General features: G+C 35.5%; 2 protein-coding genes across 3 annotated transcripts; one reads left to right on the top strand and one right to left on the bottom strand.

Annotated features, from left to right (window-relative positions):
• LOC109718707 (transcription termination factor MTERF6, chloroplastic/mitochondrial) lies at window positions 2,337-8,725 on the bottom strand. Of its 2 annotated transcripts, XM_020245083.1 has the most exons (8): window positions 8,077-8,725; window positions 6,878-7,015; window positions 6,290-6,535; window positions 5,817-5,930; window positions 5,109-5,291; window positions 4,754-4,971; window positions 3,330-4,157; window positions 2,337-2,669 (listed from the first exon to the last, which is right to left on the bottom strand). In XM_020245083.1, exons 1-7 carry the CDS (start codon window positions 8,659-8,661, stop codon window positions 3,809-3,811), a joined length of 1,833 nt encoding a protein of 610 aa, XP_020100672.1. In that variant the 5' UTR covers window positions 8,662-8,725; the 3' UTR covers window positions 2,337-2,669; window positions 3,330-3,808. The 2 variants fall into 2 exon arrangements, with proteins under 2 accessions (XP_020100672.1, XP_020100673.1); XM_020245084.1 differs by lacking the exons at window positions 2,337-2,669; window positions 3,330-4,157 and adding an exon at window positions 4,177-4,433.
• On the top strand, window positions 9,775-17,718 carry LOC109718354 (translation initiation factor IF-2). Its single transcript, XM_020244546.1, has 8 exons — window positions 9,775-9,925; window positions 10,933-10,979; window positions 11,897-11,975; window positions 12,113-12,182; window positions 13,487-13,820; window positions 14,378-15,427; window positions 16,198-16,347; window positions 16,645-17,718. The coding sequence occupies exons 2-8, from the start codon at window positions 10,953-10,955 to the stop codon at window positions 17,077-17,079; spliced, it is 2,145 nt and encodes a 714-aa protein (XP_020100135.1). The 5' UTR covers window positions 9,775-9,925; window positions 10,933-10,952; the 3' UTR covers window positions 17,080-17,718.

Genomic DNA, 18,616 nt, shown 5'->3' with positions numbered 1-18,616 from the left:
TCGGTTTACTATCGATTTGTTTTTGATGATAGAGCTTTCAAATCGATGATCGGCACCGTTGAACATGATCTAGACCATTTAAATTATCTAGAAATCAAATTTCATAATTTTTTGGCATCACTAACTGAACGATCAAAGAATCACAAAATCTATAATTTTAATAGCCGATATGGTGCGTTTGCACGTTTAACGGTATAGAAGAGTTCAAATCAACTAAATTTTTATTAAAAAATTCTTTAAACTATTTAAAATAAGATCTAGACTCTAGATCTCAAATATAAAAATTGTACATCACTTTTTGAAGGATATTCATTTCCAGCCATTCATTTTTCTGTTCACTTGATGGACAAGAGAACAAAATCGAAAATGTGTGAAATTTGATTTCTCGATAGTTTAAATAGTTTAGATCATTTTTAACGATGCCGATCATCAATTTGGAAGCTTTATTATCGAAAACAAATCGATAGTAAATCAAGCCGTTTACTACCGATAGTATTCTAGCAAAACTCTCTCTCTCTCTCTCTCTATATCTCTCTCTCTCTCTCTCTCTATATATATATATATATATATATATGATCATTAAGGGACATATTTTTCACTAATTACTAATTCTTATTGTTTGATTTGCCATAAATAAATTGTCTGTAGCTCAATTTTTTTTTTATTTTTTTTATTTTTTCAATGTGCCCAAGTCCCAACTGAGTGAGTGAAAAGTATTAAAAAAAAAGTTAAAAAAAATAATTGTTAAATTTTTTTAAACCATCTCTTTTATGTGTTAGTGTGAACTTTTTTGATTAAACAAACAAAAAAAAAGGAATAATTATAGCTCCAAAGCCAGCAAAATTGAAAATACCTTTAATTGTATGAATTTACTAGTATATCAACAATATATAAAAAGCAATATTATGCCGGTAAACAATGAGAAAGTATTTTCTATCACAGTTATTTTACATATAAATAATAAAAAGAGTTAAATTTCATATTGGCTCATGTAGTTTAGCTCATTTTTACTTTGTCACCTCGAGGTTTAAGAAATTTTATTTTGCCCTCTCCAATGGTTTGACTCATTTTTACTTTATCATCATGTGATTTTTAAAAATATTCAATTTGCCACCTTATTTGATATATAATGTTTTGGTAAAATAAAAATTAAACTATAGAAGGATAAAGTAAAACTTTTTAAACAAACGAAATAAAAATAAGCTAAATAATATGTAGGCAATTTGAAGTTTATCCTAAAAACAATCAATTAAAGATCTTTATGTTGTTCAAAAGTACATGAACAATTTTTCCTTAACATTGTTTTAATAAAAAAGTACTTTACTCTTGATTATGTTTTATATAATATAACTACTATACAGAAAAAAAAAAAAAATTATTTCCCTAGAAAAGGACAAAGGACATGTAAATGACCTTGACAAATGATTGAATCCAGGGGCCCAGTTCCAATAATGTTACAAACTTGCCTTACAAATATGAGTTATCAATAATTGAATGGATGATAAGAAAATGGGCTTTTTTTGCAATTAGCCCCCTGAAAAAATTTATTTTAAAACTAGATCCAGCAAATTTAAATTTACAAAAATGACCCTGATCTTGTCACGCAGGCGCCACATCAGCGCCACGTGGACGGATTGGGGCGTTAAGTTGAACGCGGTAAACCATTCACCGTGTTCACCGTGTTTCATACTTATCTTTTTCATAATACGTATATTTTTTCACCGTGTTTCATACTTATTTTTTTCATAATATGTATATTTTTTCTTTCCCTTCCCTTGCCCCAAACACGGTGAACCATTCACCGTGTTTAACTTGACTATCTGGCCCAACCCGGCCCGCATGGCGCTGACGTGACGCCTGCGTGGCAGGACCAGAACCATTTTTGCAAATTTAAATTTGTTAGGACTATTTTTAAAATAAATTTTTTTCAGGAGACTAATTGCAAAAAAAGCCCTAAGAAAATATATTTCAAATGCCAAAAATAAGCAATTAATAGTTTAATACTGCCACAAATCTTCCATAATACTACTCTTATATATTATTAATGTATCAATATTACGATGTAGGCAAACTTGATTAATTGATGCACACTGACGAAAAATGTCACATAAAATTACTAATACAGCAACCACAAGTAAAAACAATAGATATTACAAAAAATCTAAATCACTATTAGGATTATTCAAATATGTTCCCACATACCAGGATTCATTTTTTTTTTTTTATGAAAAAAAAATGAAATCACAACATATGAGAAAGTTCAGCAACTACAATGTTGCAGTAACAAGTTCATAGGATAGTACTGAAATTCTACACAAGTCGCTGACCCAAAAAAATAAAAAGACACAAACAAAAGTACTTATTTTTCTTTTACAACCAAAATATTACATTCCATGGTACTTTAGTTTACTGATGTATGTGGATACATAATCGAATACATTACAGCACTGAACTCTTGATAACTAAAGTCATTAGAAAGAAGAAAAATCACATTACTAATTTTCCATTAGTTAGGATTCTGAAAAAAAGAACAAAATTTATCTTGCAGAGAACAATACACACAATCTTCGAATCCAAAACATGGACAAAGATCGCATTAGTAACGAAAATCTCCTCCATTTACACTTCAAATTACCAGATTCAGCTTCCTGCATAATGAGTAGATGACCCTGCATGGAGACCGCATAAAGTACAAATATGAATGTAAGATCATATTTTGGAGAAACCCAACTATTCTTTACAAGAAAAAGAGAAGTGAACTTCAATATTTTCGCATCAAGGGCTTGTTAAGCCCCGACAGAGTTCCTGCAAAAGTGTTGTATGAGTAAAGAAGATGTTCGAAGAAGTAGAAACAGGTTTTTTTTTTTTTTTTTTTTAAAATTAAAGTACAGCAACAACTTGGTAACAACAGCAGCGTGGCTCAAATTTGGATCTATTAAACTCATTCTAGCTTCCAACTAAAACAAAAGATTCAAATTTTTTGCTTGCCAAACATAAGTGCTGCTTCTCTAAATAGAGAAGTTCCACCCGCGAATAGTGATTAAGTATGATGCATAATCTGTTCATGTCACTCATACAAAACCGTTGGTCTAATAAATTCGAGCTAGCCTATCAATATATTTACCAAAAAGTTAAAAAAATTAGATATATACATAATTACATATCAAGAAAAACTTGAGAAACTGAGAGAAAGTTGTAGACCAAGTGAAACATGATTAGATAAACAATCAAGCACCACAAATAAAATAGCAAATGCACCATAAAACGCAAATAATCTTAATACTCAAATTGCACAAATGCTTACGAGAAATGAGAAGAATTTCCCTTACCTTTTGTATCTGATGCAACATAAATATCAGTCCAAAGCAGGCCAGTATTCCGCCGAAATATAATCAATGATAACTTCATAGGGTGTGGCATCTTTTGTAACTCCATTGCATTAATAGCTTGATGATCACTTCATAATAATCCATCTTTTCCTCGATTTTGCAACTTTTGGTCCACTTTTTTTTATATATTTTTGCAATTTTGGGTGTAAATTCTTGGTTGTAAAATAAATCATATGAGCCTGCCTCGATAAATCTTTGCGCAATCATTTCAGCTAGGAGCACTCTAAAATATTTTACTCCGAAATTGCAAAAATCAAAAAAAAAAAGAGAGCTGAAGTCGTAAAATCCAAAAAAACAAGGTGGATTTTCAATTGGCCAGAAACATTGGAGACCATCCTTGAGCAACCCTTTCTGAATAGGGGTAAAAGGAGACGCTTCACATGTACAAGAGCCAAAGTTTAGTAATTTCCTGTTTCCAACTAAGAACTATCTTTATGAACTGGAGAAGGAACCACAAGTAGTCTTCCGATACCCATGTACTCTTCAGCAAAGCCATCATCATTTTTAGATAACATATCTTTCAAACCACATTCGACATTCCGGTTTCTTAATACCCAAAACCTCGGCTTAATCTTCTTGTCTAATGAATAGCTGAAATACCTCGGATACTCCACGATTTCCTTTAAAGGCCTCTTCATGGTGTTCAAAAGGAATTCGAGCTTCGGTTTCATGACAACTTCAATGCTATATCCAAGAAGAGGAGAGAATCTATATATCATGGAACATACTTCTTTTCTAGACAGTCCGATTGTCATTAGATAATTCATTCTGCAATTCATGGGCAACAAACAGAAAAAAAAATAAAAAAAAATTAGGGCAAGTAAATGATTGTTGAATGAAGGAAAAAGAAATAAAAATTCTATACGAGGATCTCTTATTAGATGATCTTATGAAGTCGGCATCCCAGAATATTCTACCACTTTGTCCTTAAATTACAATGTCCACCACCCCTTTTGCTCATTTAAAAGTTTACTTTTTAAACAGTCCGCATCCAAGGCCCCTCATATGTTCATCTGAAAGGACCTCATTGTTGAATTTTGGGCCCTGGGGAAAGGGATAAGAAAAAGGGGAGGTAATTTTTCAATGAGATATATATGTTCATATTCCTGAAAATTTATTTTTTACATATGTAGTAAGTACGTGAAAAGATGTTTTGCAGATTTCACATTGCTACTAAAATATCAGATTTCATCGAGGTATATAGGTGAAAAAAAAAAAAGATTTTCAGAGAGAAAGATATACATAAAAGCACCATCAGGATATTGATAAATACCATCAAACAACTACAAATCCACCACAAGTTTGCAAAGGTTGAAAACAAACTATTTTAGAGTTCCATCTAATCATCCTACTGCTGTTATTACCTTGGTAGTAATGTATTATTTATATCCAACAAAAGAAGCTCTGGATATTTTCTGATAATCCGAGGAAGGTGGTTGCTTGAAATGCCAAATTTGATTAGGAATTCAATTTTCTTCTTGAGAGTATTATCGACGCTTGCAGCGAATATTTCTGGGCAGCGACATAAAATCCTCCCTATTTTTCTATGATCAAAACCCATTTCTTCCAAAAGAGAAACCACCTAAAAGAACAAAACATATTCAGGAGACATGAAAAGACATGATATTTTATAATGCATAAACAAAATTTCACAAGCAGAAAGTAGATGTCGCAAAATTTAACCAATGATGATTAAATAGATCATCATACGATTCAGACCTGAAGAAATTCATCAGGCTTTCTAAGTAACAACTGTGGACTTGAAGTAATTACTGGCACTAGCATTTTCTTAGTAACACCTAAACCACTAAATTGCTCCATGATTGACTTCATCTTTTGAGTTGAACAGCCCAATATGTGGGGCCAACTTCTGACAGCTTTTTCAACAATCGAGTTAAGAACCTGAAATCAAATGACATGTAAACAATTCACTAAAAGCAGATAAATGATCAAGGCAAAGTAAAAAAGAAAGGAAGAGGACTGCAATGTAATGCAAGTTCGCAATATATAGAAAAGTATTACCAGCAATAAACAGAAACATGCGTAAGTAGGAATTCTTAAACCTAGAGCGCAAAAAATTAGGAGAAATCTTCAAAAAAATAACCTGTTGCTATATAGGCCCTTTGCATCTTAACACCCTGGGGTTTAAAGTGCTCCACTTTACCCTCTGTAGTTATTGTTTTAGGGCATTAACAGTTTTATTAACCTAACCATGCTACAGTATGAAATGATGCTATGTGTGTGCAAGAAAGATAAATGATGGTCATTTTATTGAACATTTTGTCTGTTAGAATCTAGCATCTGATTGAAATAGTAGACTGGAAATATCGAACAAAAAAATGCAAGCTAAACAAAATGTATAAATGTAAGAAAGATCTCCTGTATTCTCACTGACTTGAAAAGGAACGTTGTTTGAATTGATGCTACCTTTTCTCCTTTGAAGTATGCAAGTATCTCTGAGTAGTTCTCTTGAATGCTTGTTGAAAGAATCCATGGGTATTTCATCAACATACTAGCAATGTCTTTTTCTTCCACACCTGCCTAGAGCAATGAGACATATGAAATGAGCCTAAGGACACCATGTAGAATGACTTGGAAACTTCTAACCATGTCTAGTCAATTCTTCAGAAAATTATGATTTCTTGCCCAATCAAAAAAACAAACATCATAGTATCACATAAACGACAAACAAGCATCAAATGTGAAATGGATATAGGTAATTTGATTTGCCGTAAGAACTTCGTTCTCAAAGGCATCAATTGACATAAAAAATGGCATCTTACAAGTAAAAGGCAGCATTCTCCATGATAAATAAAAATTTCCTTTATCCATACAGAGAACATATCCTACGAGTAAATCCAGAGAAGAAAATAGTTGAAAGGGCATCTTTTAGTCAATACCTTCTCGAGTGCGTGCATTCTTGGCTTGAGATCCCTCTCAATATCGTACAAAAGGATGGGAGGAAATGTCAGGAGAATAGCTGAAATCTCTGACTTAGGAATACCGGAATCTTCTAGAAAATAGACCAACGGTTCCAAATGCTTTTCTTTTGAACGTGAAAGAAGCCTTGGAAAAGATTCTATTAGGTACGGGAAGGAGGCATTTTCATGCCCCAACATGTTCAACCCTCCATGTCTTGCCTCCATCTGTGTGACCATGAGAGATTAAATAGATAACAAGTTTACACAAACTATATGCAAGAAAGTGCTTCTACATATACATCCAGCAAAATCATCTCTTCACTGTATACCCTAGAAAAATCAGAATTTCCTTATAATTATATACACCTTAATCTTGCAGTTTCATAAAATAATACCTGTGTCTTAAGAACAAGAGTATGTACATAAGATGTTAAGATTTTAAGGGCGATGTGCATGATGTGGCATGCACATACACGTAGAAGAGATTCCAGGTGTGTATATACACGTAAAGACCTTCAGAATTCGAAAGAAATAGAAAGCATGTTATGCAACAACATAGCAGCTTACCTTTTCAAAGAACGATAAAGTACTTTGGATGTCCTCATCTGCATGTATTGAGAAGTGTAGCATCATGCGTTTAGCATTTCTTCCTGTAAGTACCTCACTGCCACTGCTCGAAAATAACATCTCTTTTACAAACATAACCTATAAATATCCGCAATAATTAAAAAAGAGAAAGAACCATGCAAATACATTGACCAACCTAAAATCTTGGAAAGTCATACCAATTCAGCACATCAAGCGAAATTTTCTTCGCAGGGACAAAACAGTAAAAATGACAAGAAGCTTACCAAAAAGGCAAAAAGTGATGTATTTTCTTTCTATAGAGGGTAGCATGATGCCAGGTGAAACTTTGAAATTATTAATTTAAAAAGTAAGAGAAATGAAAAGGCGTCTTACAGACGTGAAGACACAATATCAGGAAAGTATGTAACCCACAGATTAAACGGCCTACTCTTGTCCTTCATGATGTTCTAAATAGTAATTATAAACAGAAATTTAGTTCCGGCAGCCAAAGAGCCACATTCAGTTGGTCTTTTGGCCGAACCACCAAATTTTGCAAAATTCCATCATAGCAAGAAGATGCAAAAATATCACAATAAGCAACACGATTCCATCGTTCTCTTATCCCTGACTGGAAAGATGTCATCACCAGCTTGAAGGAAAATGATAGCAAGAGCGGAAAGAAGCCTCAAACAGGGAAGGATGAAAAGAAGAAACGAAAATTATGGTTAACGCAAATTTTAGCCTCCTAATGCCCATGTACAATACCCAACAGAGAAGAAACGAGCCGCTTAACCATTTAACTTGATGAATGCATACACTTATCTGGTACTGTTAAGCAGGTAAAGAGCGTTCTACGTTTCACCCCCTTTTAACTTGGCATCTAAAGAAGCAGCACCCAGGCATTTGGTATGTGGCATGCAAATAGTCTAAGAGTATCTGACCTAGTCAGAAGCCAAAACGATTGTCTACGACCCAGAAACCCAAAACTTTAATTTACACTTCTGCTTCTACTGCAGTAGACGGATTTTGCATTCGGTCTTACGAAAAATTACTAGTTCTTTTCTAAACAACTCTACTCAAAAGCACTTCTATGGAAGCAATAACCACACTGAGGCCAAGCTTAATCCACCAGATAAAACCAATCAACTAACATACCAATTCAATTCAACTTGAAATAAGCATCAAGTTGAGAGCTTTACCTTATCGATGATCTCCGGAAGACTCTGCAACGAAAGGTACCTAGCAATGAGCATCGCCGAAGAGAGCTTAAGTCCGACACTCTCGAGAAACGGAAGCATCCCCTTATCACCTTTACTCTTCGCCATGTAATACACCTTGCTCTTCAAATCAAAGCTACTTAAATCCCCCTTTTCTCCTCCCTCATCGATTCCAGAGCTCCACGAACCCCACAGGCCATGATCATCCAGCTCTCGAACGCTCGCCAAGAGCATGTCGATGTACTTCGGCGAGTTCGAAGAGATACGGATCGAATCCTCTTCGGAGGCTCCGAATTCGCGCAGGAGATCGACGAGGGCTTCCCGCGCCTCCTCGGCGGCGACCGGGATAGGGTCCCGGCCATGTGGAGCTGCGGAGGAGCGAGGAAGGGGGTTTCGGAAGCGGATTGGGCGGAGATTGAAGCGGGATTGGTAGGGTTTAGGGTTGGGAGAGGGATTGGGAGAGGAAGTGGGGGAGAAGGGGAGATTTGTGGGGCGAATGCGACGGATCGAAGGGGAGAACGTTAGGGTTGATGGGGTTGGAGAGAGAAGCGGAGCTCGAGAGGCCATGGCTCCTCGATCACGTCTCCTCTTCGCTACGGTTTGAGAAAAACCCTAAACCCTCGACCCTAGCTCGCGGTTGGAATTGGCGAGTAAATTGTACTTCTAGTCCCTTAACTTTTGCCTAATTTTACTTTTGGTCCTTCATCTTTTAAGTTCAAAATGGGGATACTATTTTTTTTAAAAAAATTATTCTAATTTTGTGTATAATTTTAATTAATTATCTGATAACTCACTTTTTAAGATCTAGAACAATTGTTCATATACTCCCGAAAAATTTTCGACTTTATAATTTACCCCTTTTAAAAAGCTAATATTAAAAATACTCTTCTTACGTTTTAAGTTATTTTAAATATACAGTTTAATTCTGTCAGTAAAGTATAAGTAATAACGGTTATTTCTATAAAATTATTATTTGACCATTTCAAATATATCTTTTTACCATAATAATTTTTTTTTATTTGCCTTTCAGTTAGGGGCAAAAGAAGTATTTTGATTTTTCGTCTTTTCAAATATATTAAAAATAAAAATAAGAGTAAATTAAATATTTTTGAAGTTTTGAGAGGTATATAGTTAATTATTTTTTATCTTTATATTCGTGCAGGAATCAATTTTTTACTATATTTTATATTTTAATTACATTATTCTCTATTCAAAAATTGAGATGTTAAGTTAAAATTATTAGATGGATATATTCATAGTGTAAAAATATACAAATGAATTGAATATAAGCCAAAAAAAAAAATTTGAAAGCAAGAATTAAAATAAAATATCAGTAAAAATTATGAAGCTAAAGTGAAATATTGTTAAAAGTTAAAAGAAAAATTGGCATTGAATAGAAATGCAAGGATCGAGATAAAATTCGAGATAAGTTTAGGGGCTAGTTTGAATATGTCCAATTAAGGTTAGTTTCATGTGTTTCGAATCTTTCGATCCATTAGATATTTTACGGGGACCACATCAAAAATTAAGAATTTGTACAGGTGTTTATTCGATAAAAAGCCCCTCTCTCTCCTCTCTCTCTCTCTCTCTCTCTCTCTCTCTTCGCTACGTGCGTGTCTCTCTATCTCTGAGGTTCTCTCTCTCTCTCTCTCTCTCTCTCTTCGCTACGTGCGCGTCTCTCTATCTCTGAGGTTCTCTCTCTCTCTCTCTCTCTCTCTCTCTCTCTCTCTCTCGCGGCAAGGCGAACGGGGCGCTAGGGTTTCGACAACCTCTCCAACTTGCAGAGGCCCTGGTGAGGCGCTAGGGTTTCTTGGCGCTCTTCGATTCCCAGGTATTGCATCTTGTTAGGGTTTCGTTGCAGCTTCATCTAATCTCTCTTCTTCTTCTTCTTCGGATCCCTGATACTCTGTTAGGGTTGCATTAATCTACGTGATACGCTTTGAAACGAACAGCACAAGGAAGCTCATTTTTATTTGCGAAGTGATTAGGGNTCACTGATCAATTTAGTAAAAAAATCCCCAATTTAATATTTTTTATTCATTCCCCTATAACTTTTGATTTGTTTTTTTTGAATTGAATGATTTTGGTGAATTAAATTGGGGATTTTTTTACTAAATTGATCAGTGATTCCATCAAATTTACTGGTTTTAATCATGCTTAGTAAATGGAACTGGAACAAATAACAGGTAATAGCTAACAGAGTAGCTAAATTAACAAAATTTTCAACTTGACCAACTAGAAAAAATCAATTCAAAAAAAAAAAAAAATCAGAAGTTAAGGTGGCGACAATAAAAAAAATAAATAAATAAATTTGAGGGGGCTATTTCTCTCATTTTTACCTAATTTTCTATGATTTATTTCTCAAATGGAGTAGCCACTTCTTAGGCTTTAAGCCTAATGTAGGAACCAAAAGTATGAAAGGTTTCTTAAGAAGAGAAGAACTTGAATGTGGACATTGCGACATCTATTTCTAATGCCAGATCCTACATATTTCAGCTATTTTTCCTGCATTTTTTTAAGATAAAAACATCCAAACGTAACCTGAACATTGGGTAAAATAATGTTCTGCCAAGTACCTGAATATTCTTTTTGGTTAAAGAATTTGGTGTTAGAAAAGGATTCAGCAGACCATTAAATTCTGATTGAGAGGTATGTAAATTACACATATTGCAATATTAGGTATTACGACCAAAGCTTTTGAAACTCAAGTATAATTGCGAAATACCATATAGTTCAGCTAAGGTTTGTATGCTTTTTAGCTTTCTTTTATTTTGAATGTTTTGTGAATAATTGTGGCTTATTCTTCTCATGCTCATTTTGTTCCATCTTTTTATCCAGCGTAAAGCACACACGAAGTAATGGCCTGGAGGGTGTTAAGGAAAAAGGTTAGCTTGTCGCTCTTTGACAATTATGTTAGATTTGCTTCACAATTCACATGTAGATTTTAGTTATTAAATTGTTTTGGAAAACCAGTATGATAAAGTTTTTGCACACTTCATCCATATCCAGCTTGGTCTGATTACTGACTTTTGAAAAGGAAGTTAAACTATATATGCTTCTTCTTTTTATTGTTTTTTCTTTTTGGCCAAGATGATATTGTATATCACAAGATTTACTTTCTGGAGACCTCCTTTTCTTTACGTTGTCAGTTGGACTTTTCCTATTAGAATTTGTCTCTTTCCTCTGTATAGTCAGTTAATACACCAATGTGTAATTTAGTAAAGCTCAAATTCGAATTTTTTGTTGGAAAAATCTGATTATTGAACTACCCTGAGATTACTCCTGTATAACCATCTATGCACACGCATGCATGTACACTTGTATACACATATCATTTGAAAATTTGAGCTCATCTATGCCTTTAAAAAACTTACAAAAATGCAAATAAAACTATACCAACTTCCCCTTTAAGTTGGTTAAATCTTCAAGATAAGATAGCGAATTTTTGTAAGAAGCTGCACTTTAGAGGTTGCTTGGATTCTACAGTGGTATGCATATAAACTGATGATTTTGCCAGAATATGCATGTAAACCACACTTTTAAATTTACTTATGTGAGAACAATAAGAAAGCATATGTTATCAAGTGCAACTCTAAGGCTTTCCAGATTAAATAAAGTCCTTGATCTGGAAGCAGGGTCTGATTTTTGTGTGGAGTTTTCTTGATCTTGTGCAACCTTTGGTCAGTGTACCTTTTTGTCATCCTGTTGATATTTCTCTTGTAATACTCTGACAGTTGATTACTTAAACTGCTTTTTTGCTTTGAGGAAAAGTCATCATTTTCTTTTGTTGTCCCTTTTTCAGGGTTTCCATGCATATTTAATGAATGTCTCTCCCTTTACAACTCAGGGATTTCCCTCCAGTTCTCTTAGAAATTTGCCAGGCGAGCTACTGAATACTTACTGGATTTAGCTATCAGAATTAAGCACCTATGATCTTATTTATTCTCCCATACAGATATAATTCAAATAACAGGAACATAGTCTGAATTGCTATATTATACTGTTTACTGTGTTGCAGATATTTTTATCCAACTTAGACATCGCGGTGCTGCTGGTTATAAGGTTTTGAGTAACAATTCCACTATCCGGTGTGTTCACCTGTGTGTTGCTCATATAAATGTTTATTACATTCGTTCTTGCTTTAAATAAAATATATACTCTTTTTTTGTTTTACACAAAGTAATCATGGCATTTTGACTTTGGAAAACTAACTCCGCTACTGAAATTGCGTTGGTATGCCACATTTAGTACTCTTTTGTATTATTAGAGTAGAGAAGAGCATTGGATACAACTGCCAGTGCCAAAACATGGGAATGTTTTTACATCCTCTCCTTTTGTAAATTATTTGGTTGCAAAGTGTCGCATTTTGACTTTGAAAACTAACTCCGCTACTGAAATTGCATTGGTATGCCACCTTTATTACTCTTTTGTATTATTAGAGTAGAGAAGAGCATTGGATACAGCTCAGTGCCAAAACATGGGAATGTTTTTACATCCTCTCCTTTTGTAAATTATTTGGTTGCAAAGTGATGTTTGAGTAGTCAGTGGAGCTGTCCAAAGAAGCTCTTAACAACATTTAATTACGATCATTTTAATAACTTTTAGAACGAAGCTGGAAGTTTACACTTCAGATTTGAACCTCTGCTTTAGGGTCTACATACCCATAGTGGCTTCCTGCTCTTGCTAGACACTCTAGATTTTAAATTATTGAACACTTGGCTTTTGCTTCTCAAGTGGACTAGTTGTTTCAAAGCGGGGCCAATAAGGCCATAATTATAACATAATGAAGAATCATGAAAATAGGAATATTTATTTTAATATGTAACATCATAATGTTTGAGAGTATTACCACTGTTGCTCAAGTTAATTTAGGAATATAACTAAACTCTAATCAGGATAATAGACATCAGGATTTTTTTTAAAATTATTATTATTGACAGCTAATGGAGAGCTTGAGATGCAAACATTGTCGCGTGATTTTAGTTGGTCAGAGTCCTTGCATAATTTGAGATTTCCGATTTGGAGTTTTCTGCTGGCATTTTTTACAGTTACACTACTAAGATTACTTTTTCACAAAACTTCAGAAATTGTGCATATCCCTTCAAAGTTTGTATTTGCAAACATACGAGTATACCACTTAGAACCTCACTTATTTCAGTGCATGCCTCATCTAGAAAAATCTGTACAAAAAGAGTTTTTCCATATTTGCAACGGATGGGCATGAATACAATGAATTACAATTCTCAAGGTCTCATATGCAAATACCAATTTTTCTAGGGTAGTGCAGTTTCACATATTTGCAGGGGGTATTTATATGCCAAAGACCATTTTTGTACCATTTTCTCGGACTGAAATAGTTCTGACATATGGTGACAATGTTTCCTTAAAATAGGAGCTTTCATGCAAGTCTCGATCTGTTAGCATGGAGAAGGCAAACGGAAGAAGCTCCTGGCTTAAAAATGCCCAAAAAAGAGAAACGAGTCAGAAAAGAAAATAGGACCCAAGCACCTGTTGAAGCACCATATGTTCCCCCAAAACCAAAATTACCTACCAAATCCTCTCCAGATAAAACCATTGAAATTTTTGAAGGAATGACAATACTTGAGCTCGCTAAGCGAACTGGTGTAACTATCAGCGCAATTCAAGACATACTCATAAATGTTGGTGAAAAAGTTGACTCGGAGTTTGATGCCGTCAGCATCGATGTTGCTGAGTTGGTTGCGATGGTATGAGTCAACTTCCCCTTTTTTCATTACTTGATTCGCTGAAAACTGTTACTAGCTGGATCAATTTGCCACGATTTCTTATGCTACATATAATGTTCAAGTATTGATTATAATGAAAAGATATAATGTATAGAGACCTCCTAAGCGATAGCCCATTTTGAAGAAGACTCCCAAGTTCCCAACTTTATTTCTTTTGATTGACATTCCTTGCTAGTTTTGATTACTGACTTCTATAGGTTGAATTAGTGATTTCGTGTAAAATTAATGTCTCTATTAGCTAACGGTTGATATTTGTTAACCAAATCTACAGTTTTGCCGGATAAAATGGCACGCAGGGTGAAATTAATGGGATCCTCACTTCACTCAACTCAAATAAGCATAAGTGGAGAAGACTTGAGGGATCTATTTGAAATTGGTCTGTAGTCAAGGAGGTCTCTCTCTATATAGTTTAAAAAAATAAAAACTTGGCCTTTTTATCAATCTCTGCCATGCTTTTCCTTTTAAATGATGGGATATTGGAATCATATTTATTATTGCATTCATCATTTCTTTCATAGGAAGTAGGGGTCAATGTTCGAAGGTTACATTCTGACGAAGGCGCGGTGCTCCAACCGCGACCACCTGTTGTGACAGTTATGGGCCATGTTGATCACGGCAAAACCTCACTACTTGACTCCCTACGCCAAACATCCGTTGCAGCCAAGGAAGCTGGTGGGATTACCCAACACTTGGGTGCTTTTGTTGTCAGCATGCCATCTGGCTCCTCCATCACATTCCTAGACACCCCAGGCCATGCCGCCTTCAGTGCCATGCGGGCGAGAGGGGCTGCCATCACCGATATAGTAGTGCTTGTTGTTGCAGCTGATGATGGTGTCATGCCTCAAACCTTGGAAGCCATTTCCCATGCAAAAGCAGCTAATGTTCCGATCGTGGTTGCAATAAACAAGTGCGATAAGCCAGCAGCCGATCCTGAAAGGGTCAGGATTCAGCTTGGTTCAGAAGGGGTTTTGCTAGAGGATTTGGGCGGTGACGTGCAGGTTGTTGAGGTTTCTGCCGTGAAAAGAAGTGGTTTGGACAAGTTAGAAGAGGCTTTGCTTCTGCAGGCTGAGATGATGGACCTTAAGGCCCGAATTGATGGGCCAGCACAAGCCTATGTGGTGGAAGCGAGACTCGATAGGGGTAGAGGCCCGTTGGCTACTGCTATTGTCAAGTCGGGGACTTTATTGTGTGGGCAGTATGTTGTTGTAGGTGCGGAGTGGGGGAAGATAAGAGCGATTAGGGATATGATGGGGGAAGTTATAACTGATTCTGCATGCCCCTCAACACCAGTTGAGATCGAAGGGCTGAGAGGTCTTCCGATGGCTGGTGACGATGTTGTTGTTGTCTATTCTGAAGAAAGGGCAAGAATTCTTAGTCAAGGGAGGAAGAAGAAGTTGGAGAAAGATAAGGTTAGAAAAAAGATTAACGAGGAGAAGATGGAGGACGAGCCAGAAAATTCAGAAGAAGAGCCTGTTAAAAGGGTTGAGTTGCCGATTATTGTAAAAGCTGATGTACAAGGTACCGTTCAAGCAGTTACGGATGCATTGAGAAGTCTTAATAGCCCTCAGGTACTTGCTAATTGTGCTAAACTATCCAAACTCTGTGTGAAAGATGTTGATCTTATTTAATATTTCTGGTACTAATCATCAGTACATTCTATGAATAATTTTATAACCTGTTGGTCATTTTAAGAGTGATACTGGAGTTTTAACAGATGTTATTTATTACCTAACCTTTTGTTACTCTTAGTTTCAGAAAATCTGTCGAGTTCTCTCAGTATTCTAAGAGTTTCTGTTAAAAAGTTTTAGATTACTTCAGTAAGTAACAGAATTTGGTTTAGGAGTCAGAATATTCTGTCAAAAGAGTTTCCAGTACTGTTATGTTCTGAGGAAACGGTACGCAAACATGCTGTACCATTATATAGGAAGACCGAAAGGTTTAAAGTTCAGACACCCAGTCTAAACCTTTCTGGTACATGGCTGTTCACTGAGGTTTGGTTCGTTTCCTTTGTTAGTGTCTCATAGTCTTAGATATCAAACATGTCATATTGCCGTTATCTTATAATGGATACACTATTTTGAGTTGAATGGATGTATGGTGAAGGTTTTGCATGTTCACATTTTCTAACTGATTATCAAGATCGAGTACTGTTAATCCATATCTCATTAGTCTTTTGTGGATAATTGTTTATATAATTTATTCTAGGTTTTATTATATTTTTGCTCCTTATGGAGCCATAGAAGCATCCTTTTGTGTTTGAGCGTGCTAAGAAGTAAACGGCTTTTACGCATTTTGTATGGAAATTTGTTTTCCCTGTTTGATTTTTTTCTGTGTCCAGGTTTTTGTGAATATTGTTCATGTTGGCGTGGGTCCTATAGGCCAATCTGATATTGATATGGCCCAAGCTTGTGGCGCATGCATTGTTGGTTTTAACATTCGCAATCCTCCAAGCGCCATCAGTCTTGCTTGCAATCAGGCCAAAATTAAGGTACTCATTTGATTCTGTGGGTATAATTTTCACATTTCTAGCTGCTTTTGCTACTCATGTTGATTTTCATAGTTGTATTAGGAATCTGGAACTACTATGATGAGAAGGTATTAATGTAAACTGGTAATTTTTGCAATACAAATGAAGATTAATTGCTTCGGAAGATTGGCATTGATTGCTTATCATTTCTGCAGAGTTAAAGAAGTTTGAAGCGCATGATGTGGCTGGAATTAGGCTTTCTTCTTTTTTATCCCTAGTAATCTTATTGTCATTTTTTTTTTATTGTTTTTGTTCCAGATATGCCTGCATAGGGTAATTTACCATCTCTTGGAGGATATCGGCAAACTGATTGTTGAAAAGGCACCGGGGACTTCCGAGACTCAAGTAGCTGGTGAGGCCGAGGTTCTAAGTATCTTTGAGCTCAAAGGCCGCAGCAAGTCGAAAGGGCCGGATGTCAAAATTGCGGGTTGCCGGATAACGGATGGCCGCTTCACTAAATCCGCGACGATGCGGCTATTGAGGAGCGGAGAAGTGGTTTTCGAGGGCTCGTGTGCGTCTCTAAAGCGAGAGAAGCAGGATGTCGAAGCTGTCGGGAAGGGTAGCGACTGTGGATTGGTTATCCAGGACTGCGACGATTTTCGTGTTGGGGATATTATTCAGTGCTTGGAACGGGTGGTCAGAAAGCCTAAGTTCATTACTTCGGAGAGCGGTGCAGTGCGGATAGAATGCTGAGTATCTGCAGGATTCCCATTCTCTTGCATATACACACCCTGCAGTTATGCAAAAGTGCTCAACCGCTTCTGCGAAATTGGTATTCGCCATGGGTATTCATGCAACAATCATTTTCACACATATGGAAGCAAATCCAAATAAAGACAGTTTTTAGAGGCGCGCGTGCAAATACCCACTTTGCTAGGGTATTTGCCGATCTCTCATATTTGCAGGGTTTATATATGCGAAAGGCCTCTATATAAACTAAGCCTCTAGGAACGGACATCCAATTCTACTTGGTTATATCACTATTTGTTAACTTTCTTGCGGTTCGGCTCTGAGAAGTGCAGAATTGCTATTACCATCCCCTCAGACTCCGATAGGTTTGAACTGTCTCCATGTCTCAATGTGTTCTTCAAGTTCTCATCCTTTTTGCCTCCTTATACAGATATAGGTTATTGACATGTATATTATGATATATATTCAGGTTTTTGGGAGGAAAATTAAGCATCCTCTTGAGTTTTGTTAGGTTTCTAATAATAATTTAAATTTACTTCACAGCAATTTTGGCTTGTATAAACCATTGTTAATGATTATCAACCTCTTTCTATTTGTGCGCTTGCCGATATATTCTGTTTCAAAGTAAGGGCTGAATGACAATTTTGACTGAGTTAATTAAGTTTAGGTCTGTTCACTCTTGAATTTATTTGAAATTTAATGCGGTATTTTCTCTGGAATCATGTGATATTGCAATTGCAATGGCATATTCTTTTTGTGAAGTTACACTTTTATTTATGCTTATTACTAATTTTGTTTGGAATTATTGAACTAAAACTACTAGAGCTTATTGGTTATTATAGTTTTTTGCCGCAAAAGGCTTCAAACTTTTTCTACTTGCAAATGTGTTTATAGGCGGTTGTCGCCAAGAGCAGAAGTAAAAGTGCGGTCAAACAGAAGAGATATGTATTTGGTAAACAGCACAGTATGTACTTGGTGTCTGTGTGTCCTACTTTTGTTGTAGCCTTGTTTTTACTTCTGCTTTTGCTTTCAGTGGCACTGACTCTTTGGCAAATAGAGAGCTTAAAAAATACTACTATAGTGGAAAAAGAAATGGGAAAGGAAATGAGATTTCGAGCTCTAAATATAGGTCTGATTTTGAAAAGCCTTGGCTTCTATTATAGGGCCAGTTGTTACATTGATGAAGTGCTCCTTTTATTAAGGGCCGTTTGGTTGCATGTAGTTGTAAATGCACGGCAGTTATAACTATATACAGATATAAATTTGGTGTTTGGTTTGATGTATTTAATTTCAATTGCTGCAGTAGGAACTATAGGAGGTCTAATTGTAGCACAGTTGGAACTACACTCAACTCGGCCACAGTTTCAACTGCAGCAGTTGGAGAGAGTAACTTTAAGTAAAAAATAAGCTTACTTCTTTAATTATTTCTTAACTAAAAATAAATTTTTTTTTTATATTTAAGGTAATCTCATCATCATATATATAAAACGATAAAAGTTCAAAAATTATTTCTCAACTACATTCAACCGAATAAATTATT

Source organism: Ananas comosus, linkage group 12, assembly GCF_001540865.1.
Source record: "Ananas comosus cultivar F153 linkage group 12, ASM154086v1, whole genome shotgun sequence".
Lineage (NCBI taxonomy): Eukaryota > Viridiplantae > Streptophyta > Magnoliopsida > Poales > Bromeliaceae > Ananas > Ananas comosus.
Note: the sequence above shows the minus strand (reverse complement) of the source record. Positions and strands in the feature narration are given on the sequence as shown.